The sequence below is a fragment of the Nycticebus coucang genome, chromosome 1, assembly GCF_027406575.1.
Source record: "Nycticebus coucang isolate mNycCou1 chromosome 1, mNycCou1.pri, whole genome shotgun sequence".
In the NCBI taxonomy this organism is placed as follows: domain Eukaryota; kingdom Metazoa; phylum Chordata; class Mammalia; order Primates; family Lorisidae; genus Nycticebus; species Nycticebus coucang.
In genome coordinates, this window is record NC_069780.1 from 168489312 (window position 1) to 168515252 (window position 25941).

The following is a 25941-nucleotide window of genomic DNA, read 5'->3' on the forward strand; positions in this document are numbered from 1 at the left end:
CTTAAAATTTAATAACAATAACAATGTGTATGATAAGGACTAGAAGCAAAAACCTCGTAAAGGACAAACAAAGATAAATACATTCAGAAAAGAAATCAGATGATTGCTGCAACGAAATATTGCACAATAATAATAATAATGCAAAAAAAGTAACATTCACATTGTCAGATAAGAGTATGTCTGTTATAGAATGCTTTGACTCTGGGGTTCAGTAAGAAGTCATCAGTTAACTTATTATTTTTTTTTCAAAGTCTCAAAAAATAGACAACTAATATTTATAAATAAAAATAAAAGATAATTTTAAAAAAAAAGATCATGCCAAATCTCATAGATAATAGAAACACAAGAAATACTTCAAAATCATTCTACTTCATCTGGCTATACTTGATATTAAAATTGGAAAAAATATATTATTATAAAGGGAAATTACAAACATTTCACTTATAAATGAGGATGCAATATCCTAAACAACATATGAACAAGTTGAATTAAAAATTAATGTTCAAGTAATGTACTTTGTTCAAAATTAAATCCAGTTTATATGAGAATTAGTTACTATTTTCTTTTCTTTTTCTTTTCCCTTCCCTCACCCCCTCCCTCCTCCTCTCTCTGTCTGCTCTCCCTTTCCCCCATGTCCCACCATGTCATTAATTGTCCTCATGTCAAAGTTGAATACATGGGATTCATGCTTCTCCATTCTTGTGATGCTTCACTAAGAATAATGTGTTCCATCTCCATCCAGGTTAATACAAATGCTGCAAAATCTCCATTTTGTTAATGGCTGAATAGTATTCCATGGTATACATATACCACAGCTTGCCAATCCATTCCTGGGTTGAGGGGCATTTAGGCTGTTTCCACATTTTAGTGATTGTAAATTGAGCTGTGATAAACAGTCTACTACAAGCGTCTTTATAATAAAAGGTTTTTGTTTTTTTTTTTTCCTTCTGGATAGATGCCTAGTAATGGGTTTGCAGGATCAAACGGGAGGTCTAGGGATGATGAGCATTTTTTCATATGTTTGCTAGCCATTTGTCCTCTTTAGAGAAGGTTCTATTCATCTCTCTTCCCCATTGATGAATGAGATGGTTGGCTTTTTTCATGTGGATTAATTTGAGTTCTCTATAGATCTTAGTTATGAAGCTCTTGTCTGATTCAAAATGTGCAAATATCCTTTCCCATTGGGTAGGTTGTCTCTTTGCTTTGATTGTTGTCTCCTTAGCTGTACAGAAGTTTTTCAGTTTAATTAAATCCCATTTGTTTAGTATTGCTGTTGTTGCAATTGCCATGGCAGTCTTCTTCATGAAGTCTTTCCCTAGACCAATATCTTCCAGTGTTTTTCCTATGCTTTCTTTGAGGATTTTTACTGTTTCGTGCCTTAAATTTAAGTCCTTTATCCATCTTGAATTAATTTTTGTGAATGGAGAAAGGTGTGGGTCCAGTTTCAGTCTTTTACATGTGGATATCCAGTTCTCCCAGCACCATTTATTGAATAGGGAGTCTTTCCCCCAAGGTATGTTCTTATTTGCTTTATTGAAGATTAGGTGGTTGTAAGTTGTTGATTACAGTTCCCGGTTTTCTATTTGATTCCAAATGTCTATGTCTCTATTTTTCTGCTAGTACCATGCTATCTTGACCACTATGGCCTTGTAGTACAGCCTAATATCTGGTATGGTGATAGCCCTGGCTTTGTTTTTACTACTAAGAACTGCCTTAGCTATACAGGTTTTTTTCTGGTTCCATACAAAATGCAGAATCATTTTTTCCAAGTCTTGAAAATAGGATGTTGGTATTTTAATAGGGGTGGCGTTGAATTGGTAGATTGCTCTGGGAAGTATAGACATTTTAACAATGTTGATTCTTCCCAGCCATGAGCATAGTATGTTCTTCCATTTGTTGAAGTCCTCTGCTATTTCCTTTCTTAGGGATGATTTTCTTTGTAGAGGTCCTTCACCTCTTGTTAGATATATTCCTAAGTATTTCATTTTGGGGGGGCTAGGGTGAAGGGAGTTGTGTCCTTAATTAGCCTCTCATCTTGGCTATTGTTGGTGTATACAAAGGCAACTGACTTGTGCACACTGATTTTATATACTGAGACATTACTGTATTCTTTGATAATAATGGCTCATCTTACCCTTTGATCGATGCTTGCTCTGTGCTAGGCACTTTACATGCATTTTCCTAATTTTATCCCCACAAGAAAATCCTTCAAGAAAAGTTAGTTTTTAACCCAATTTTTATGGATGAGCTTATAAGTGTAGAGAACCTAAGTAACTTGCCCAAACTCAGGCTATCTAATAGAAGCACGAGTTAGCCCAGTTAGCTCTTAGAGAGCTAACAGAGACTGGGTTAAGCCCATTTTCCGAAGATCAGTTTAGTGAATTTTGAATTTGCCCTAACATGGTGTTTACATCTTTAAACACTTAGATCATTCCACGTCCAAGGAGCTCTAGTGGAAGCCACAACAACCCTTTAAATTATGATTAAGGTTCTGTTTATTTTATCTTACACAATGATGACTAATTACTACATTTCTTAGCAATTTAAATTGCAATTTTAATTTAGTGCCACAGTTCTTAAGCATCTCAACCAAAGACAGTACTTAAAAATATACAGTCCACTGGGCATGGTGGCTCACACCTGTAATCCTAGCACTCTAGGAGGCTGAGGTGGGTGGATTACCTGAGCTCACAGGTTCAAGACCAGCCTGACTCAGAGTGAGACCCTGTCTTTAAAAGTAGCCTGGCATTGTGGTGGGTGCTTGTAGTCCCAGCTACTTGGGAGGCTGAGGCAAGAGAATTGCTTAAAGCCCAAGAGTTTGAGATTGCTATGAGCTGTGATGCCATAGCACTCTTTCAAAGGTGACAAAGATTCTGTCTCCAAAAAAAAAAAATAATAATAAATATATATGTATATATATATGCAGTCCATAGAGAACTTACTATTTCCCTCAGCCTAATCTAAAACATTAATGGAATTGGGTTGATTCATTTTAAAAATTTATTTCTATTCTTGTTTTCATACCTTTCTGTGGCTATTACAGTATACATTTATTTTAATGTCTTCTTACATTCATCTAATATACATATTTATACTCTATGGGGATTATAATAACATTACCATATTGGAAAGTAAAAGAATGCTGTTTTAAATCAAAGTTACAGAGTTTGGTAATTATCTGACTGATTTCTGGTTGTGATACAGGGTCAGGAGTTTTCGTTTCTGTTTTTTTCCTCAAGCTGATTCTATTCTAGTCTTTAAGCTGAGATTCCATAACTTATTACTTCAAGAAAACATTTTTATAAGTTATGCCTTTTGCTTAAGGTTTAGTATTTCTTGGAATCTGGTGAGGAATAGCAAGGGGCATAATTCAGGGGCGCCATGATTCCACAGGACTTTACTCATGGAACACAAGTTCAAAGATAAAATGATTAAGAATGTCAAGGTAGCAACAGCAGAGCATTCAACCAACTGTGAGGTCCTAGGCAACAGCATGGGTCTCATGCCCATAACAGCCTGGCCTGTATATGGATTTTTAGAAACCGAATATGGATAAATATGTAGTTTCTTCAAATTGATAAAATGCAAATTGTGATCTCACAAATGTGAAATGCATCAAAACTTTTCCTTAGCCTAAGAAATATTTTTGTCTTTCTTAGCAAATTTGAGCTTTCATTTCTAACCATCACTTCCTAAGATCGTTATCCAAAAATGTGGAGCCATCCTATTTCAGTAGAATTGAAAATGCAACCTTTGATTCAGTAAGTCCATCCCGTTTGCTAAATTTCCTTTTAGAGGATTAATCAGACAGTGTGAAGGTACAAGTTCACTAGTAAATTGGTTTTAGAACTGTCACTTAGCTGCATTATAAATGAACTTAAAAGCTAGACTGGGGGAGGGGAGCGGAGGGGGGGATTATATGACCCAGCCAAAACAGTATGTCAGAGCAGGCAAATAAATGTGAGACAATGAAATCAGTCAACTGTGTAGAGATGAATGATGGACTCTGTGACACCAATGTCTAAGAGAATCTCTACTACCCACCACAGCTGCTGAGAACTAACAGCACCCATGGCCACCCCCACCTCCTCCTCCAGATCCCTGTGTCACGGCACAACCTAATGATATACCCAGAGCCTCTCCAGAGCACCAGGAAAGACACAGGCCAGAGAGGGAGGGGACAGGGACACAGGACCTCAGGCTCAGCCTTATAAACTGCTTAAATAATGCAAAATCAGTTTACAATGGCTGCTTTTAAGCATGAAATCTCTCCGACCTAAGGCACACCTATAGGTCATAATGATTGGTGGGCACTCTGGGAGAGGCATAGCAGTGGGTCTGTGATTGTTGTCACAAAGGTTATTGGATAGATTTTTCTTTTTTTTAATTTTTTTTATTTTTAAACTTTTTTTTTTATTGTTGGGGATTCATTGAGGGTACAATAAGCCAGGTTACACTGATTGCAATTGTTATGTAAAGTCCCTCTTGCAATCATGTCTTGCACCCATAAAGTGTGACACACACCAAGGCCCCACCTCCCTCCCTCCTTCCCTCTTTCTGTTCCCCCCCCATAACCATAATTGTCATTAATTGTCCTCGTATCAAAATTGAGTACATAGGATTCATGCTTCTCCATTCTTGTGATGCTTTACTAAGAATAATGTCTTCCACGTCCATCCAGGTTAATACAAAGGATGTAAAGTCTCCATTTTTTTTAATGGTATGGATAGATTTTTCTAAGACTCCATAGACTACACTTACATTCAAGGGATATTTGTGTTTCTTATGGGCGGTGTACTTTAGTTAACCTGTTTAACCTTGAAGCTTGTACTAGTCCTGTATTGTGGAAACAAAATGGAAGGAAGTTTTAAAATAAGGATCTTTCTTCCTGAAGATGTGTCATGATTATCCCAGGGTAAAGGAGACTTTTCTAGATTTCTTATTTGATGGACAAGACTTATTATTTTTAATAACAATGTAAAAATGCAAGTGTGCAACGTAGAATGAATAAATGAATGAATAAATTCTTATTCAGAGAAAACCATTGTTAACAGCAGGTTTATATATATATATATATTTTTTTTTTATTAAATCATAGCTGTTTTTGTTTGCACACAAACAGAATCATGCTTTGCTGTTTCTCCCACTTTCTTGATTCACTGCACAGTAATAGACCAGCCAGCCATAGTCCTTTCAGCTTTATCACAACTTATCCACAGCACCTTACATGAAATCAGCTGGCATGCTTTATTTGCTTTTACCTTTCCCCTTTAAGTTTTGGACAGATGTTTGGACTTCTATCTCAAGTTTGCCCAGAGTTCCAGTGTTTGGAACTTTTTCTTTTAGTGGCATTTGTGTGAGTTTTTCACTTTTATTTTCTTGTCATATGGATCATTGTATCTGCAAGCAGACCTAGCTATGGCTGTGCACTCTGGCCTTGAATGTGGTACCCAGCCACACTGAGATTGGCCCATAACAAATGGCCCTGTGGCTATGAGCACTCAGCCGGTAACACCACCAAGAAACCAACAGCCCTTCCTATGACAAAACAGACTGAGAAGAGATTACAAAAGATTGAAGAAGATATTCTCAAGATTTTTACTTGAAAAAAAACATGTGACATTCAAAAGAAAATTGTTATTTGAATTCTTATCACACATGGGTTTTACCTGTTAAATTTTAAGGCAGTTTATATTTTAACAGTTATCTATGTTTCTGGTTATTATATAGGGGTGTGTGTGTGTGTGTGTGTATATGTATGGATCATCCCACCTTCATTCACAGGGGATTAGAAAACTGAGCCTTAAAATGGATTTAATGTAGAACCCAAGATGATGGGAGGGACCACTATAATAAGCAGTTTGGCTTCAGCGTCAGCAGAAAAGCAGATCTGTTGATTCTAAGTGGTTGTCTGTTTCCAGTCACTTCTTGGACTTGAGGAGAGTAAGGGAGAATGCTCATCAGGGGCTGGGTCATGCTGCTCCTGTGGGTGCTGGTGATGGGATGAGCAATGAGCTGGCCCTGTGAGAGGGGCAACTCTCTCCTGGAGGTCGGCTTATTTGCTACAAATAATGGGCAAGCATCATGCTTGCCTGCAGTCCTATAGGCTGGTCGCAATAACCTATTTTCTAGGCTGACCTCAAGGCTCAGCACCTTATTTTTATAAGCACAGTTCAATGTTGCATTGAGAGGTCTTATCATTTATAACAAAGGCTTGGCATTTTAAAGTAATCTTCCAAATTTAATTCCATTGAAGAGACAAAAAAGCCTACCTTTCAGCATGTGCCTCAGAAAGGTACAAGTTGGGATGACTGGATAAAACAACACTTAAAGGTCATGAGTACAAAGAAATCCTGGAAGGCGGGTACTGTGCTATAAAACTAACTCGCAAAGATTTTTCTTTTTTTTTTTTCCTTCAGCACATCCCTGCGAGCTCTACTGCCGACCCATAAACGGCCAGTTCTCTGAGAAAATGCTGGATGCTGTCATTGATGGTACCCCTTGCTTTGAAGGTGGCAATAGCAGAAATATCTGTATTAATGGCATGTGTAAGGTATTGGGTATGTTTCCTCAATCTACAACTTTATAAAATCGTGACTTTTATTAACTCAGGCAGTCAGATCTAAGCTTGTGCTTTGTTTTCATGGCATTGACATCTTGTCTGGTTTTTATTCATGGTCCTTGGGACAAAAAGATGAGCCATCTCCCTGCTCATCAAAGTCAGTTTGGGACTGAATAGCTTTTTCCTCCTGCTGTCATCTTCATATATTAATTTGTTGATATGCACTATGATATTATTTTAGGCATTGACCAGAGTCAAACTGAAGAACCAGCAAATTAAAGGAAGAATTATTAGGAAAATGTGGCCCAGAGTACTTTGGTGACATTAAGTTTGAGAGAAACTAAAATTTATAATAGATCATATAGCGCCTTTCACAAAGCCTTTTTACATTTAATTCTCCATTGATTATCAATTGATCTTCTCAAAAAGGAGAGATGGCATAAATCAGCCTTCTGATTAATCAGCTCCATCTTTTTATAAATTATTTAGGTCCAACTTGTTCATGCTTTTAAGTGTATACCCATTGAAGATTTCCTTCTCATTGATTATAGTTTATTTTGCAAGGAACTGAGGAATAAGTTCTTACATCAAGACCCAGCACCCAAGCATAAATCTCAGTGTAATTAAAGAGAAGTTGTTTTTTTCATCAATTGAAAGAAACTTGTATAGAAATCCTAATGACCTTGTGGTAAAGCATAGTGATTTAGTGCCAGGGCTCTGGAATATGAACTTAACCCCATTATTTGTTAACGGTATGATCCTGTGTATCTTTCTAAGACTCAGTTTACTGTCATAAAATTGGGATATTAACATATCTACTTAGTTGGGGTCTTCAATGAAATGAGACTCTGTCTCAAAAAAAAAAAAAATAGAAAAAAAAAAATTAAATAAGATCATATAGGTTAAGCCCTAACAGAGGCCCAAGTGTTTAATAAACTCTTAATAAATGTTTTAAAAAATTCAACAGGACAAAATAGCTCCTCCTGTTCCACCACTACCTTGTGAGAAGCTCTTGCCTATAAATCAGTGGTTCTCAACCTTCCTAAGGCCGCAAAGTATTTTCATTATGAAAAAGGGGTCATGACCCACAGGTTGAGAACCGCTGCTATAAATGTGTAGCACCCCGAGAAGCTGCATATATTTTCTTAAAGTTGCTTTTTGACTTATTTAAGCAGTGACCAAAACCTAGGAGACAAAATGATGATTCTCAGGAGCAAGAGAGCTAATGACAAGCTAGAATTGGACTCTAAATTTGAAAGAGCTCAGGAAAAATTCTCTTTTAAACCAATTAATTATCACTGTGATTGCAAAGAGCCAAAAACAACTGATCTATTTTAGATTAAATAGATTTGCTTCCCAGAAACAAAGAGGGTCATTTAGATAATTCAGGCCAAAACAGCCCCGCCCCATCGAAAACAATGGTTCTCAGTCCTGATTACATATTAGAATCTCCTGGAGAGCTTTTAAAAATTACTAATAGTCTGGGCTTTTCCTCAGACCTCCTAATCCAGGATCTTTGAGATTTGGGGTATGGTTATTGACATTTAAAAATCTCCCCAGGTGATTATCACATGCGGCTAAGAAATGAACATGATACTAAAATTGTCTTTTAGACCTAATACTTTTGGTATGTATAAAAACAGCATCTTTAGCTTATGATGGTAAACACGTGCATTAAACAAAATATAAGGGGTCTTGGGTACCTCTCTTGAAGTCAATCAACTGAGCCTGACAGAATAAGACATATTCTCCCAGCTTGCCTTCCTTGTTATGGAAGCCAGTTAAGGCCTTTTACATGCAAAACCTGTAATTGCTCACTTTTTGTATACACCACTCTGAGTTAAGTTTTTAAGCTAGAAAATGATATGAAATCAAGTATATTAATACTTTAATTTATCTTCCAGGATCCAGACTGTAGGCAGTGTCAGTCTCCTTATTCATTTGTTGGCCTTAATTTGGTAGTTTCCTTATTCATTTACTACAGGTTTTTCAGAGGGAATTAAACATGCATTGCCATAAAAAGATACACCTACAGGAAAAAACCGATGCCATGTTTGTCTAATCCACTATCTTGTGGATGTGAAAATATATTTGCTTATATTCACATCTATTTTGAAATGATGTTATTTCTAATATTTTGGCATGTTCAAAGTCACAGATTATATTATCAAGGAAATTATCAAGCTTTGATGAGAACTGAATTTGTTCTGGAAAGCAACTATCCCTGCCTTTCCCCCCACTTTATTAAAGTAGCACTTATCTCTCCTAAGCTTGTTTATCAAAGATACAGATTTAAACTTTGCCTTTTTGGATATCTAACATTTTTAATCACAAATGTGACATAGAACAAGCTTCTATAATTTAAGAGCAGATCTCCACTGCCACCTCATCGCCTCTGGCTCTGACACCTCACTCTCACACCTACAGTCTTAGACTGCCACCAATCATCCAGCTCTCCTCTTTCTCTTGGTAATCAGTTCATTGACAACAGCCCCTGGACTCTTATCCTTTCTCCCAGTCAGCATTGCAGTGACTTAATTTCTTCTCCAAACACCCCAGATGTCCTGATTTACCTCAGCTACTCCCTACACTTACCCTCTTTCACCAAACTTTCACCCCAGTTCTGGATCAACATAAACACATCTATCTTTTGATATTACCATCAGACTACTGTGTACTTTAAAATAAAAATTCAGGCCTGGTGCGGTGGCTCCCGCCTGCAATCCTAGTACTCTAGAGGCTGAGGCGGTGGATTGCCTGAGCTCATGGGTTCAAGACCAGCCTGAGCAAGAGCAAGACCCCATCTCTCAAAGTAGCCTGGCATTGTATGCACATGTAGTCCCAGCGACTGGGGCAGCTGAGGCAGGAGGATCACTTGAGCCCAAGGGTTTGAGGTTGCTGTGAGGTATGATGCCAGAGCATTCTATCAGAGGTGACAAAGTGAGACTCTGTCTCAAAAAAAATAAAATAAGTAAAATAAAATAAAAATTCAACCTTGTGACTCTGTGTCCTTACAAAGTCAACGTCTTTGGTCTCAACTGACTGTTAACCTTACCTGGCAATCTTCCTACTATTTGAGTGAGTTCCCTTTCCCATCCCTCCTAGAAAGTGTTCTGAATCTTCTCTGTTTGAACTTAGGGCCAAAGCCCAAATGACAAGGCTGATCTCTGAGGCCAAGCCCAGTGGTCTTCCCATAGCTTTCTCAGGGCACCTCACAATCAGGTCACCCAGGGGGCTGACAGGAACAGCAGCTGCATTTCCACACTGGGCACACTCATTTCCTTGACCTAGGATTGTCTCAATCTGTATTTGAATTAGTGAAGGCCAAAAGTTACAGATGCAAATATTAAGCCCGTGCCCTGCCTGGAATAAAAGAAACAAGCCACTATCACAATAAAATAAGAAGTGGCATTCAGGAAGCCTGGGCTTAGAGAGTAGCCCAGCCGTCCAGGAGCCAACAGTGAGCAGCCTGGCTGGAGTCTCTGGCAGGAAACCAGACAGATGGGCTGCAGGCCAGTCAGTGCTCCCCAGTCGTGTGTCCTGAGGGTGCCTCACCGGCTGGCAGGGTTTGGAGGAAGCCCCCCAGCAAATGAGTCTTCTAAGAATAGACTTTAAGGTCCAGAATAAATGAACTACGAAGGAGGCTGGTGGGTGTCCACAGAAAGGCATCCAGAGTGAGATACGGAGAGGGAAGAGACGGCATGGTGGTGTGTCCGGGAACAGCGATGGACACCGTAGGGGTCAGGATGTCATTCCAGGGAGGACGGCCTCTACCTGTAGGGCAATGGGGAACCATCGAAGAGATAAGCAGGGAAGTGACATCAGATTTTTGAAGATGACTTTGGGAAAATCACATAATCTCTCTGAACTAGTCTCTGTGTCTCAAATGGGCAAAATCATACTGTGTTTGTTCCCTACATCTGTGAGAACAAATTACCACAAACTGGGAGGCTTAAAACAAAAGAAGTGTATTGTTGTCTCAAGGTTCTGAAAGTCAGAAGTCTGAAATCAAGTAGTCAGCAGGGCCACGCTCCCTCTGAAGGCTTTAGGGCAGGTGGTCTTTGCCGCTTCCTAGCTTCTGACGGTTGTAAACAGTCATTGACATTCCTGGGTTGTAGCGGCATCACTCCGGTTTCTGCCTCCATCTTTGCCTGGTCATCTTCCACATGGGTAGCAGTAGCAAAAGACAGATTCTACTCTCCTTCCATACACGTGCTCTGGCAACAGAGCCCACATCATAGGGTCTTCTACCTTCAGCAGAGTCAGAGGTAGCCATGTGTATGGAAGGAGGAGAGTGGACTCTGTCTTTTCCCCTGAGAGCCCCTTATGTTTTATATCCTATCCAGCAAGGATGGCTGGTTTGTGCCTTCACAGACCTTTTGGACTTCAGTTTTTATTGTACTGTATGCAGCTGATGGGAAAACCAGATTGGGTGAGTATGTGCAAGAATCCATCTGCCAGGCTATGGGACAGCATACTGTGGGCATGGGCATGTACCCTGTCCCCGACTCTCACCCCTCAGTTATGCAGGCAAATATTGCCTTAGAAATATTAACACAACCACACATCTAGGAAGAAAGATTGGGGCTCCAGGTATTTGTTTTTCTGGCGCTCTTTCTTTTACTCTTCACATTAAAAAGGAAAAAAATAACTAGTCCCCTCTTGGTGGAGATTAAAGAGATTACTTTAAAGTTAAATTGTCTTGGAGTAAGTTTTTCTGGCTTGTTCCAAATCAGTGAAGGAATGAAGGTCACTGAGAATAGGATTATAAAGGTCAGCTTATTAGAAGATGCTCGAGCTTGCTGTACACGTGAAGGGTTGGCATTTCCTCATAACTGCCGAAGGCATATGTCCAGCACGCTGCCTTTCTTTCCATCATGATTAGCCTGATTAAGTTTTGGTTTTTTAAAAATCTCTTACTACTTCCCCCACCCCCACCACTGGGTCAAGCAGCACAATCTTTGGACCTAACAGAAATTAGAGACCATTAATCTGAGGAATGGAGCTACTTTCTGTCAGTGGGCATTGATTTTCTATTGAGCTGGTGAAGGTGCGTTTAAAGACTCAGACCAGTAGATCTAAGGTGGCTTTGAAGTTAGAAAGAAAAGGATCTTTGAAGATTAAAAAGGAAAAAAAAAAATCTACCTGGGCATAATTCTTCTCAAACAGAAAAATGTGAAGTCTGACTAGAGGAATATGGGGTAGTTTCCTCTCATAGTGCTGGAAGAAAGCAAGCCTCAGAAAAGGTAAGATGTGTTCCAGGACCTTCCGTCCAAGTGTTGTGAGTCTTTGGTACCTCATGCTGCTGTACACCCCAAATTTCATGGCTCCCCTTTTCCAGGCTGGGAACACATCTGAAAGAGATCTGCTGCTCTCCTACCTTTGACCCTGAGATGTTTTCAGAGGTAGATTTTTGGAACTGTGTTGAATTCTGCCTCTGACTTGGGAAACTGGAGACCTTATCCAGTATGTGCCTCTTTAATCCTTAAGCAGGTTTTTCTTTACCATTGGTGGATGCTCTGGGTATTCCTCTGGCTGCTGCCAGGAGTAAATGTTAGTCCCTATGCCCTTGTACCTCCCAACCTACCTTGTCTTCTAAAAAACAAAGGAGGAAAGGAGATGTCACAGATCAAGGCAGGAGTGGTGGTGGCATCTCCTGCATGGTCATTCATCTTCTCTTCCCCGCAGGTGGTTGGCTGTGACTATGAGATTGACTCTAATGCCACGGAGGACCGCTGTGGTGTGTGCCTTGGAGATGGCTCTGCCTGCCAGACTGTGAGAAAGATGTTTAAACAGAAAGAAGGATCTGGTAATAAACTAACAAATAGATAATCAAAGTGGCTGGGGACTGAGAATGGTGGGGGTGGGGGGAAAGATACTTGGTTGATTAATTCCTAGTTTTTGTTTTGTTTAAAATAGCTTATGACTTTTAAAGTGTTCAAAATGGAACACAGTCTTCACTACAAATGGGTAGGGGCTCCTTGGCAGTTTGAGGGAAGGAGCTGATTGTTGAGCAAATACAAGAAGGTATCACACTGACACAGAGAGCTGACGTCGCCTCGTGGAACAGGAGTGGAACACTGGGGAAGAGGCATCACAACGATCCAGGCTAAAAGCCAATGGCACTGAAACAAACCAGGAAGTAGAGGGAGAAGAAAACAAAAGCTGGTTTAGAAGAGATGGGAAACTGGCTGAGAAGTCTGCAGACACAAGGGCAGGTTCTGTAAGTGAGGGCAGAGGAGCCAGCAATGGCTTTAAAGGCAAGAGGATTGGGGTGTACCTCAGGGTTGCTGCCGTCATCTCCTGTGACTGGTTCCTCCCCCCGGAGGTCCCCTGCGACTCTCCAGGCAGCTGCTGCATCCAGCAGCCCCTGTTTGCCCACACTCTACCATCTTTCCCCATGGTTACCCCCGAGAGGTTTCTTCTCTGTGTAACTTGGAGCTACTGATAGTTTGAGGGTATCGAGAGTCCACCCTCTGCTCAGATCAGGGTTAAGCCCATGCAGATTTGCCTTCGGTTAAAGCAGTTGTCATGGTCTCTTGGCACCAGCAATGATTTGTAGCTGGCGGGGTCTTGGGACAAAGGCTAAGTTAGTCCTGGAGATGGTGAAGACAACTCAGAGTATTTTGGTTTGAGCTTCCCCAGATATATCCTGAGACAAGAATTCAGCTACAAATCATTTATCTGGGGGGTCAGAGGATCCTGGGAAGCACCAGTGGTGTTTTGGAGAAGTGAAACAGGGAAAGGAAGGCAACCAACAGAGGGGGATGTTTCACTAAGTGGGTACCATGATGTGGGAGCCAGCACAGAACTATTCCCCACCAGAGCAGTGAGAAGGAGCTGAGACCTCCCATCAGTCATGGATTGAGGCTACTCCAGGTCAGGCTGTTAATGCCCCGGATTCCATAGAAACACAGATGCTGGAAGGATAAGTCCCATGTGTGCTCACAGCAGGAGGGCCTGATGGGCGGGTATAGTGTCTGCTATACAGGGGGGATGTACAGGACAGGAAATGATAACCACTTTCAGAGATATTGAAGCCACTTTCAGATATTTGTCCCAGACCCCATAACTTCACTGTCAAAGGGAGATGGAGCAGTCAAGGTGCTTTCAGCTGACAAAGACAAGGCTTTTGCTTGTCATACCAAAAATCCAGTCCAGTGGAAAATGACCAGAATGTCAGAATGGTCAGGACCTTAAAACTGTGTTTTTAATGAAAAAGTTCAAAGAGCAAAGAATGGTTAACTTACAGAGAGAAAAATTATGGAATATTAGAGCCAAGAGAGACCTCAGACGTCATCATTCTGTCCTCTTCATTGTGTGGATGAGAAAGTCACAGAACTAACCTGTGGTTATTGCAGAGACTGGAACACAAGTCTTCTGACCCCCTGCCTGGGACTCCTATCACAATGCCAGACTCTGTATTCTTCCCATTCTATGAGGTGATGGTTCATAAGACGCATAAATAAGAAGAATATATAAAGTGCTTAGCATAGAACCTGGCAAACACTGGACACTGCTTAAGTATTCATTTCTTTTTACACCAGTGTGCCTCCTACAAGAATAACCATTAAGTTAGAATGAGACTGTGGTTAGAGTTATAATTTTTAGATGTTTACATATGCTTTTTCAGAGGACTGGGTTATAACACCTGAGTATAAATTATAAATTCATATTTTAACAAACCATAAAAGACAAAATGATTTCAAAAAATCTCTTCCTGATGAATAGAATTGTCCAGCAGTATAAAAGGCTGTGCTCAGAGCTGAGTTTTTCATCATATGCTATATTCAAGAGAGCCAGGTGGCTCTTAATGAATAGATGCTATGATTAAATTACTTCCAAGAGTCTGTCTTTAACCTGCTGGTGAGAGAAGAGTCACAGTATGTTAGGCATCCAATCCAGTTGTTCAAGAAGACTAATTTGGTAGCAGCAACAAATGGGGGGGGGGGGCGAAATTCTAGCAGGAAGTAAGCTAGGAGCTTTAACCATCAATATAAAATCAAAGAAAAATAAATGCTGGGTCAATCATAAAAGCTTCAGAATCCAATCTGCATTTATTTCACCTCTCTTCACAAAACTGTTTACAAAGTGAGTCATGAAGCTCCTGAGAAGTCTGCTCTTGGCCAAGCTTTATGAAGTTTACCGTAATTAGTTCTTCTGCCAATCCCAGTGGCCACCCAGCAAGGGCACTAAATAAGGGGGATGCTGGGAAGAAGATAAACAATGGATCCAGGACAGCTTGTGTTCAGCTGAGCAGCTATTGTGCCCCTTTCATTATCATGTCTTCCTCCCTTAGGTTATGTGGACATCGGGCTCATTCCAAAAGGAGCAAGGGACATAAGGGTAATGGAAGTTGAGGGAGCTGGAAACTTCCTGGCCATCAGGAGTGAAGACCCTGAAAAATATTACCTCAATGGAGGATTTATTATCCAGTGGAATGGGAACTATAAGCTGGCAGGAACTGTCTTTCAGTACGACAGAAAAGGAGACCTGGAGAAACTTATGGCTGCAGGTCCCACCAACGAGTCTCTGTGGATCCAGGTAGGCAGGAGGGGAAGAGCTGTGGGCGTGACACTAGCTAGGATCTTGGTGTTGTTTTTTTTTTTTTTTTCAACAACCACAAATACATAATGTGTTAATAGAAGACTTTGGTCTAATTATTTTCATTCTTCCCTTGGAAAGAGCAAAGAACTAACCTATACTCACAAAGTTAGTGAGTACACAAGAACACAAGGTGAACTACCAGCCTATTGCTGTAAAAGATACTCTTTACCTCAGAGTGGCCTCATCTGATTAGATCTCCTATTTCCATGAACTAAAATTCCCAGGGGAATCCAGGCAAGAAATAATAGAATGGAGACTAGATAGATGTAGATATAGAGGCAGTGGTAGATATACAGGTTTCAGGATAGGCGTAGATAGAGGGACATAGACAAAGACATAGATCTATTTAATGACATTGGTTCCAATGCATGCACCCATGACTACTCTAAGATAATGGACATTGTGCTGTGCTTTTGCATGACTGTGGTTTATAAGAAAATTGCGACAGAGTTTGATGTGACCTCTCTCTTGCCTGTCAGCTGCTATTTCAGGTGACTAACCCTGGCATTAAGTATGAGTACACAATCCGGAAAGATGGCCTTGACAATGATGTGGAGCAACTGATGTACTTCTGGCAGTATGGCCACTGGACAGAGTGCAGTGTCACCTGTGGGACAGGTGAGAAACAGCTGCTGTCACTGTGAACACGTGTCAGCTTCAGAGCAGGCCACAGAGGAAATCTAAGCCTGTGGTTTGGTCTGTACTCAGTGCCTGTGAATCCACAGGGTTTCACAGAGACGATGCTGGGGCCTTTGTGGACAATGAAAGTGCAGAGGCATGGTTCAGGGGCTTCCAACTGTGGCCACAGCTGGGTACAAATGCTTATCTGTAGTGGCAAATATCACGAAAATTATGCACAAACCTTTCTTTGGCTCATCAGCTTTCATCAGTGTTTGTGTAATTAATATGTGGCCCAAGACAACTCTTAGATAAGCATTCAAAGCCAGCCACCAGCCATGGTTGGATGCCCCTGAGAAGGAGAGCCAGTTTTTCTTTTATAAGCTTTAGATACCAGCCCTCGTGAAAGGTTTTGTTTAAAGAAGAGGTTAGATGCCAAACAAAAAAAGCTTAAAACCCACTGCTCTGGTTGATGATCTGAGGTCTACAAGAGTGGAACAACCTACCCAAATACATACTATTAATCACGGCCAAATCCAAACCACAGCCAGCTCCTCTGATTCCTAGCCCAGTCGTAGCCCAGTTTCTTTCTCCATCTCCAATTTAGCCATTTTTTGGTATCTACTAAGAGAATAGATTTCTCTCACAGAGTCAACCATTGGAAAGATTCACTTGCTGCCAAGTGTCAGTCAGGATGGGATAGGCTTTGCTACCATAACAAGAAAATGGAAATCCTAGTAAATTGACACAATGATAGTTGATTTTTCATCCATCATTGTATGTCTGAAGGAGGGTGGAAGGCTTCACTTCATCTTCTAGCTCCGACTTCTGAAATGCATGCTTCTAGCTTACTCGATAAGAAAAGAGAGGCGAAATAGGCAGAGAGGCGAAATAGGCAGACTGGCTCTGTTAACAGCCTTGGCCCGGAAGTGAGCCAAATCACTTCCGCGTACATCTCACTGGTTAACCTCAGTTCCATGAGCACAGTCCAACTGCAAAGAGGGGCTGGGAAATATGGCGGGGTGCATGGACATCTGGGGAACTCAGATGCTCTCTGCTGCAGGCTAAGGGAACTTCCCCAAGGCCCATGAAGGTAGAGGTTGGGACCTATTGGGTGCTCGGGCTGTCATTCATTTAGAGGGACTTAATAATAGCACCATATGTGAAAGCCTCTGTCTCTGTTTCTCCTTTTAGATCATGTCTAAATCTGTTACTAACTTTCTGCTTTCAGCCTGGAAGTACTGTCTATAAAACCAGGGTGGCAGACGGCACCTGTGGTTCAAAGGAATAGGGTGCAGACCCCATATGCTGGAGGTGGCGGGTTCAAACCTGGCCCAGGTCGAAAAAACAAAAACAAAAAACAGGGTGGCAACAGGGAGAAGTGCTGGGATTGATGATGTAGCAAAGGAGAAGGGATGAAAGCTAAGAACAGGGGGAAGGGGGAAAGCGTGGGGAGGGAGGGGGGAGGTGGGTAGAGGGAGGAGGATTGAAAGGATCACACCTGTGGTGCATCTTACAAGGGTACATGTGAACCTTGGCAAATGTGGAATGTAAATGTCTTGGCAAAGTAACTAAGAAAATGCCAGGAGGGCTATGTCAACTAATGAGATGAAGATGTGTCAAATATTCTATGAACCAAGTGTATGGTGCCCCATGATCATATTGATGTACACAGCTATGATTTAATAAAAAAAAAAAAAAAAAAGAAAGCCAAGCAGTGAGCAGGTGGGGAGACCACAGCCTGCTCTTCCAGGGACTTTCCTCTTACACACTGCCTTCCTCACCCCAGGAGGCACTCATGTAAAGAGGTCTAGAAGTTGAATTATGTACTGTCAACTTTATAAACGACTTTTGTCTTACTAACTTCTTTGTTCCCTGCTTCAGTGCAGAAAGCCAAGGTTAGCTTTTAGAATCAATGAGAATAAAATACTCATTTTAAATCATGTGCTAATTTGAGATCAGTCTGTGGCAGCAGCCGTAAGTGGTGTTGGTGGGAGAGGAGTCCTGCCTCTACCATTTCTGAATGTGCTGTCCCCTGCTGCCTGGGAGAAACTAGATTCGCAACTAAGCAAATGCAATTTAGGCAGAAAATAAGTGGGGAAACAAATTTTCCTGAAGGAGCAGTGGGAGGACAACAAAGTTATCGTGGCTGTAGTTACAAGTACTTTGTCAATTTATCGTCCTCTGTGTTCTCATTTTTCAATGAAGTGTGAGTTTAACTTCCAAGCTTAAATCCTTTGTCTCAGACAACCATGAAGTGATACTAACCAATGTTGACTGACCAGGGACTCCTCAGAGAAACAGGACAACATCCTTCACTCTCCTGCATCTCTAGATAGGATGAACTCTTTGCATCATAAGCACTGTATTTCAGAGCATCAGGAGCCAAGAGATAAGTGGCTGATTAGCACAGGGATCATAACAACACATCTGACATTAGCTGGAAAATTGAATGTTCTCACCAGATAGGAATCAGACATTCGGTTTTGTTACAGCCTGAGCCTTCAGCAGCATCTCTGCCTCCCTAGGTAAATGTCATTCTGATTAGTATGCCTTACAGGGAATGTGCTTCCCTGAACTTCAGCCACCCTGCCTGTGTGATACTGAATTCTCTTGCTCTGGCAGAGAAGAAAGACAGAGTATCTACTTAAATACTCTCCAACAGACAGGATGAAATACTGATATTCACACAGGACACGCATTAATAAATACAAAGGCAAAAGATTACCTAAAACACTAAGTCATTCGGTGATGGATTTTTATTTTCTTTAAGTCAAAACTTTCTATATTGTAAAAATAAGTTAAACCAGTTACTGAAACATGAAAAATAAAGGCACTACCCTCACACATGTACTTTTGCTACTTTCTTTATTTCCTTTCAATGTTTTTTTTCATAATCATGGATGTATGCAGTTGTATGTATATGAACGTATATAAATACCCATCCACACATATGTTTTTATTTATCATACTTTTACATGTGTTATATAGTCTCGGTAACTATAATTTTTAAGGAGGTGTTTTATTCTTTCCAAACACATTTTTTTAGCCAATTCCTTATTGCCATTCATCTGATCAGCATCTTTGGGCCCATGTAAATGATGATATCCTTAGTTTTAATTTCTATTTAGAATTTCCAGTTTCAAAGAATATAAACATTATGATAATGTTAAGGAACAAATTGATTTCCATAGTAAAGAGGTTATAAATAGGTGGTTACAATAATCATTTTATGTTTTGTAATTGTTGTGTTTAGTTTTACACTTTTTTTCTGGCAGACATTTTAAACATACCAGCAAAATAGAGAATGTAGTCACAAATTCTTGTCTACTAACCATTCAACCTTATGAGATCTTACCGTTATGTCATGTTTGTGTCAATCTTTATTTTTAAAGAGAAAAGGAATACCAAAATCACAGTTAAGAAGTGAACCCAACTGCGCTTGCTTTGCTTTTTTCCCTGCCTTAACTAGGGTCATGGGACCAGTGTTTATTACTCTGATGTTTGCTGTTAGGTACTTTTATCATACGTGTGTAGCCATATTAGGTATCATTGTTTCTCAGGCATTGAGCCTTTCTATAAATATTATCATAGTCAGTGTATCATTCTTTATCTTGCTTTTTAAATTCACCATTACACTTTTGAGATAAATCCGTACTGATGAAAGGTGTTCTAGTGCATTCATGGTAAGGATGACATACTATTCCATTGTATTACATGCATTTATATATTCTGCTATTTTTCAAGTAAATGTATTTCTGCAATGCTGTAATAAATGCCTTGTAACTATTGCCTTGTTACCTTGATATTTGAGCTTCTTTAATAGGGATACCTAGAAGTAAAATTCCTGTGCATTTTATGGGAGCAAATCAGTGAATTCGCAGGGGTGCCATGGAATATTTTAAATTTTCCAAGCAAATAAAGAAATTTTAAAGGCAAATAGCAAAATTTAATATCTGCTGGACCTTCTGTGAAGTACTGGCTCAAGGTAGTTCAACACTGGGTCACATTATATTCCTTTTAATAACATCCTATCTTATGACACAGTAGTTGCGGTAATAGAAAAAAAAATTAAGTACTACTTGAAAATCATGTGGAAGGGTAAATATAGTGTCCAATCGCATTCCAAGATTTGCAAAGTTGTACAGTATCCAATAAATATACACACCTAATTAATAAGTTAATTTAAAATAAAACAAATATTACTTTGTCTTTTAATTTGTACACAATTTTTTAGATGATTATTGAGTTATTAGGCCATAAATACTTATTAAGTTGGGACCTAACTATTTAATGAATGTAACTGTTCAATGTTTTATTTGGCCTGAAGACACCAGGAAAAGTTACTGAGACACTAAGGGTATTGTGGAAGTAGAAAGTTAGAAGCCTCTGCGTTCTTGTCTTTCATGAGAATCAAATAGTTAATACAGGTAAAATGTGATTATTAAAAAGCAATTATAGAAATTTCTTAGTAATTATATATTTAAATATTACTTTTTCATTATTCCTTTTATTCTTGTATGTGACTTCTACTCTATGAATGTTGAAACTTCTCAGTCTACCCTATACACATCTTAACTGCTTTATATATTTTTTCCTTTTGAACTGAATTCTAAGTTCTTCAGTACTGTATTCCACTTCACTAACTCACTCTTCAACTGTGTCCTATCTATTCTTTATCCCCACTACAGCATTTTTATTTCAATGACTTTGTATTTCCCCATATGTTTTGTTGCTTCTTTTTTATATCCATCAATTCTAATTTCTTTCATATTTGTCCTAACTTATTGTGCTTTAGTAATGGAAATTATGTCTTCATTGGTTTATTTAAACATCTTCCATTTTTTTTTTATTTCTGTGTGGGAGAAGCACTAGTGTAAGAAGAGGTAGAAGGTCTTTTCAGTAGTGTGGGAACAGTCACTTGGACTAAAATTGAAGAGACACAGATGGAAAAATTGTACAAATGTGGAGCTATTTAAGAGAGAGACTAGACCAGACTTAGTGGTCGATTCCGTTTACCTGTTGGTAGGGAGTGATTTGAACATGAGGGAAGGTTGAAGGGTAACACCTCATGTTCACGCTTGGGGATGTAACTAAATGGTCATATCATTCGCTAAGATGGGGAAAAGATGACAAGAACCAGACCTGAAGAAGAGTTTATGTTCATATATTCTCAGTTCAAGTGCCTGAGAAATTCCCAAGTGAAAATACCCCAAAGTGGTAACATCCTTATTTTAAAGTTTTTGTCAGATTTCCCTATCAAATTTATTTTACCAGAGTGGATTCTTGTTCTAAATATTTTATTTATTTTCTAAGTCTTAGATTTCTTCGTGTACACACGAGTTTTGGAATGACAATTTATGGGCTTGATTGCAGAGTGATTTCCTCTTAGTTTATTTCTTTTCCCTCTCCGCTCCTCATCCTCTCTTCTTTTCTCTGTGTGCAATTCACTGTTTCTAATACAGAAATTTTGTGATTTTACCTGACCACTCTGTGTGACCTTATTCAAGGACCAGACTTGGCATGATTGCTTCAAATTGTCTCTTGGTGACACTGAAGACATTCCAGATATAGTCAAGGACCCAGCACATAGCTTGGCTGAGCTTCTTCTGGTTGAGAAACTGAGTCCTTGTCTTGCCATATTCTTAGTCCTAAAGCTCATCCAGAGTGAACGTGCTGAGCAGATTAGATGAGGATGGTCTCATCCCCATTTCATGCAGCCAACGTCAGTCCTCCAGCTCTTCTGGGGCTGAGCACGTGGCCACCACTAACTGCTTCTCCCCAGAGCCTGGCAGAGCCTTTGTTAAGTCCTACTCAACAGTTTTTCAGAGATATTTACCTACATTTGAACATGGTACCAGGGTTTTCTTTTTTATATTTGCATATATTTTGTAACTTAATATTTTTACATGTTGATATATGTTACTATGACACATTTGAAGCAAATGGCTATTTAAGCCTAATTTCACTAAGATGTTATGTTTTTATTTTGAATATGTAAAACATTTTTTTTTTTTTTTTGTAGAGACAGAGTCTCACTTTATGGCCCTCAATAGAGTGCCATGGCTTCACACAGCTCACAGCAACCTCCAACTCCTGGGCTTAAGCGATTCTCTTGCCTCAGCCTCCCAAGTAGCTGGGACTACAGGCGCCCGCCACAATGCCCTGCTATTTAAAACATTTTATTACCTTTGTTCTGGATCAGAGATCCATGTGAAAAACTACAAGAGAATATAGTTAGTTCAGCCAACTGGCATGAAAGCCAATGTATTTTCCATAGCCTTCTCTCAAGGAGTAAATGGCTCTCTTAGACACCACCAGTGATGATCCCCTTTCCATGCCAAGCTCTGTCCTTCTGTCCTCTCAGACACATTTGCTTTTATCGCTGCCTTACTCGGGGTGTAACCCTATGACTTCAGGAGAAATTAGGACTAGCTTCTTCCCAGGAAATTTGGAACAGGATGGAATACCAAGTGCTACCATCCCTTACAGAAGGCTTGCTGAAAGAAATTTACTGGAATCACCCATCCAAAGATCATCAGTAACTGATGATACTTGTATTTAACAGCAGCAGTTTCTATAGGGGTTAGCCAAGAGTATTCCTACTAAAGCTCAATGTAACCACGAGGATGTGTGCACGCCATGAGCATTCTGTGGAGGGCACATATTCCACTTTAACCCTGATTTGTGACTATACACAGATGTTTAGAAAATGAAATTTACTTCTTTGGAAAATCAGAGTCGGACACTTCTTTGACTTTTTCTAAGTGCACTCATTTCCTGCTAATCTATCTGATTTTGTCCACCATAATTCTCAAACAGAATCAACCACATCCAGATGTTGATCTGTAATAATAACTAGAAGATTCCTTTTAATCTAAAACTTCATAAAGATACTAGGAAGATTTATTGAGATGAATTTAATCGAATTAAATTAATGGAATTGAGATGGATGTTATGGAAAGAGGCTTATAGTTTTCCAAATGCATAAATATATAAAATAAACTGCAAGTGGCATACAGTAGAGGTCTGATAACCTTCCAGTTGTAGTTCACCAATGAAACAATGAGGACCCTTAGCTGGGGTGGATTGTCTGATGTTCTCTTGTTCTGTTGGTTTTCCTAGTCCCATTTTACCCCAGGCAGCCAGCAGAGATTTGTCCTGCCTTATTTCCAGGCCTTTTGCTTTGTTCTCTAATAGTGCAGTTGCTTGGATTTTCTCTGTTGGTTTCTATGAAGGTTTTCTTGACTCTGTGCTCTGGGAAATCCTGACTGGCTGATTTCCTTGTTAACCCATGAATCTGGTCAGATTCTACCGGCCTCTGATTTGCTCCAGTTGGGTGCTTTGCTTGATTTGTACACAGTGGCTACAGAAGGCAAGAAGTAATAATCCAGAAAGAGAACTTCTTGATTGTGGTAAATTTTGAAAATGGCTCCTTCATAGGGTAGAACCTTTTTCTACCTAACAGTTAAACATTCTTCAAGCACCTTGTTTGAGTACTTCTTATATAATTTCTTATGTTACCCCTGACCATGATAGTCAATTTATGAATTTATATAATCAGTTCATTGGCATTTTAGGGAGTGAAAAAACTTTTGGCTTTGAGTCTTGCTGATATTGTGAGATTCGTGGGTATCAGAAATGAATAATAATAAAACCAGATCTTATTGATCGACATCCAGGCAATACTTGCTATTGAAGTTGATGTCAATACTCTACTGAGCTAGAAAATACATGAATTATGTAACTGAGGGTTCAGTGGTTCACAAGAGGACAGTTGCATCATAGGAGCATGAAAACTAAGGCATTTGTGCACTAGACAAGTTATTTGCTTTTTTCTAATCTCAGAGTGTGAAACTAACCCCAGTCTTACGGGGTGCAGAAGCAGAATTCTACAAGGAGTTAATGCTCATGATTGGGTGAATGGGCTACAAAGAGGTTTTGTATTTGGGTTCAGAAGCTTTTCTTAAGGGCATTAAGCATTATATCATGTGCATACTAAGATACATGCATCATTTTTATCCTCACACCTACCCTATGTTATAATACTATTGCCATGATGGAGATGGGGATGAGGCAACTAGTGTTTGGGAACGTCAACAAGAGACTCCAAGATCACTCAGCAAGTGAGCGTTGAAAGCAGGATTCAAAACCAGTTCTGGTTCTTATCCTGCTGTTGATGTAGATGATGTGATTTTTGCTGATTTCTCTGTCTCTCTCCACTATTTCTCAAAAATCAACAAATCCAAATCTGAATCTACCCCCCCACCCCACACACATTCACATGTTTGAGCTTTGGTAATGATGGTATTCAAACTGTTCTTGTCTGAGCCTTCATTGTGACAGGTAGATGTGAACTATTGAGCAGGAAAACAGGGTGAAGGAGCCAAGGGAGCCAGAAAGAAAAGAACCCATAAATATTTGGGTGGAATTGAAATTGAATGTTGTTAAGGAATAGAGTTATCAAGAAGACAGGGGTTATATAATCCCTCATCTTCCCTTCTCCCTAAATAATGTTATTTCTATTTATTTAGGGGAATTTTAGTAACAAGCTCTCTACTGATTCACAGAATTCTTATAATTTTTCATTATCAGTATCAATATTATATCTAATTTGGGGAAGAATATAGAATTTGCAAATCTATTTTATGGGCTAATGTAAAATTTAACTTGTACCAACATCATTCTCAAAGTCTGCATATATAGACTTGTAACTCTTTCACATGATGTCATTAAATGGACAGTGTCTTGAGTATCTCTGATCTTAATGATAATAGGAAATACTGCACTTTTTGCCATAGGTCATTATTACAATAAGCTAAATCTTTGGTTGCGTTATCTATATCCTTCCTAAATTGAATTTTTGAACCAAAGTAAATTAACCGTATGACAGATTTCCTATATTTTAGGATCTCAATGTTAAATTGAGAATATGATAAGCTAAGTTGTGGTGGGTTTTTTTGAACGTAAGAACTTTACTTTTCTTTAAATGTGGCATAATTTCTACTCAAGACAGTTAGTACATATAGGAAGTACATATAGGAAGATAGTTCTTTTAAAGGCAGTTCACTGACCTCTCACTGCTAGTATCCAATAAGATTAACCAATCATTTGTAGCTGCTTGGAGACATTCTCATGGCCACATGGAGAAAGACATTCAAAATCCTCTGGAAATAGAATTTTGAATTTGATTCTCATATATTTTGGAATATGATTGATTTCTACTTCTGTGTCCATTTATTTTTTCTGAGACAGAGTCTCACTTTCTTTTTTTAATTTTTTTTATTATTAAATCATAGCTGTGTACATTAATGCGATCATGGGGTACCATACACTGGTTTTATAGACTGTCTAACACACTTTCATCACACTGGTTAACAGAGCCTTCCTGGCATTTTCTTAGTTATTGTGTTAAGACATTTACATTCAACATTTACTAAGTTTCACATATACCATTGTAAGATGCACAACAGAGCCTTCCTGGCATTTTCTTATTGTGTTAAGACATTTACATTCAACATTTACTAAGTTTCACATATACCATTGTAAGATGCACAATATACCATTGTAATCCCACCAATCACCCTCCCTCCGCCAACCTCTCCCTCCCCTCCCTTTCCCCCTATTCTTAGGTTATAACTGGGTTATAGCTTTCATGTGAAAGCCATAAATTAGTTTCATAGTAGGGCTGAGTACATTGGATACTTTTTCTTCCATTCTTGAAATACTTTACGAAGACTATATTCCAGCTCCATCCATGTAAACATGAAAGAGGTAAAGTCTCCATCTTTCTTCAAGGCTGCTTAATATTCCATGGTGTACATATACCACAATTTATTAATCCATTTGTGGATTGATGGGCACTTGGGCTTTTTCCATGACTTAGCAATTATGAATTGGGCTGCAATAAACATTCTGGTATAAGTATCTTTGTTATGATGTGATTTTTGGTCTTCTGGGTATATGCCTAGTAGAGGAATTATAGGATTGAATGGCAGATCTATTTTTAGATCTCTAAGTGTTCTCCAAACATCTTTCCAGAAGGAATGTATTAATTTGTATTCCCACCAGCAGTGTAGAAGTGTTCCCTTTTCTCCACATCCACGCCAAAATCTCTGGTCCTGGGACTTTGTAATATGGGCTAATGTTACTGG

At 39.3% G+C, this 25941-nt stretch overlaps 1 protein-coding gene across 2 annotated transcripts in view; it reads left to right on the plus strand.

Moving 5' to 3' along the window:
• Positions 1–25941, plus strand: part of ADAMTS12 (ADAM metallopeptidase with thrombospondin type 1 motif 12) — a 321601-nt gene that overhangs the window by 226560 nt on the left and 69100 nt on the right. Inside the window, exons 13-16 of one of the 2 annotated variants that reach the window (XM_053592503.1) lie at positions 6420–6553; positions 12251–12371; positions 14862–15106; positions 15649–15787. In XM_053592503.1, the coding sequence (XP_053448478.1) occupies positions 6420–6553; positions 12251–12371; positions 14862–15106; positions 15649–15787 (639 nt within the window). Of the gene's footprint in view, positions 1–6419; positions 6561–12250; positions 12372–14861; positions 15107–15648; positions 15788–25941 lie in introns of those variants that run through there. The other variant, XR_008380258.1, reaches the window with a different exon arrangement.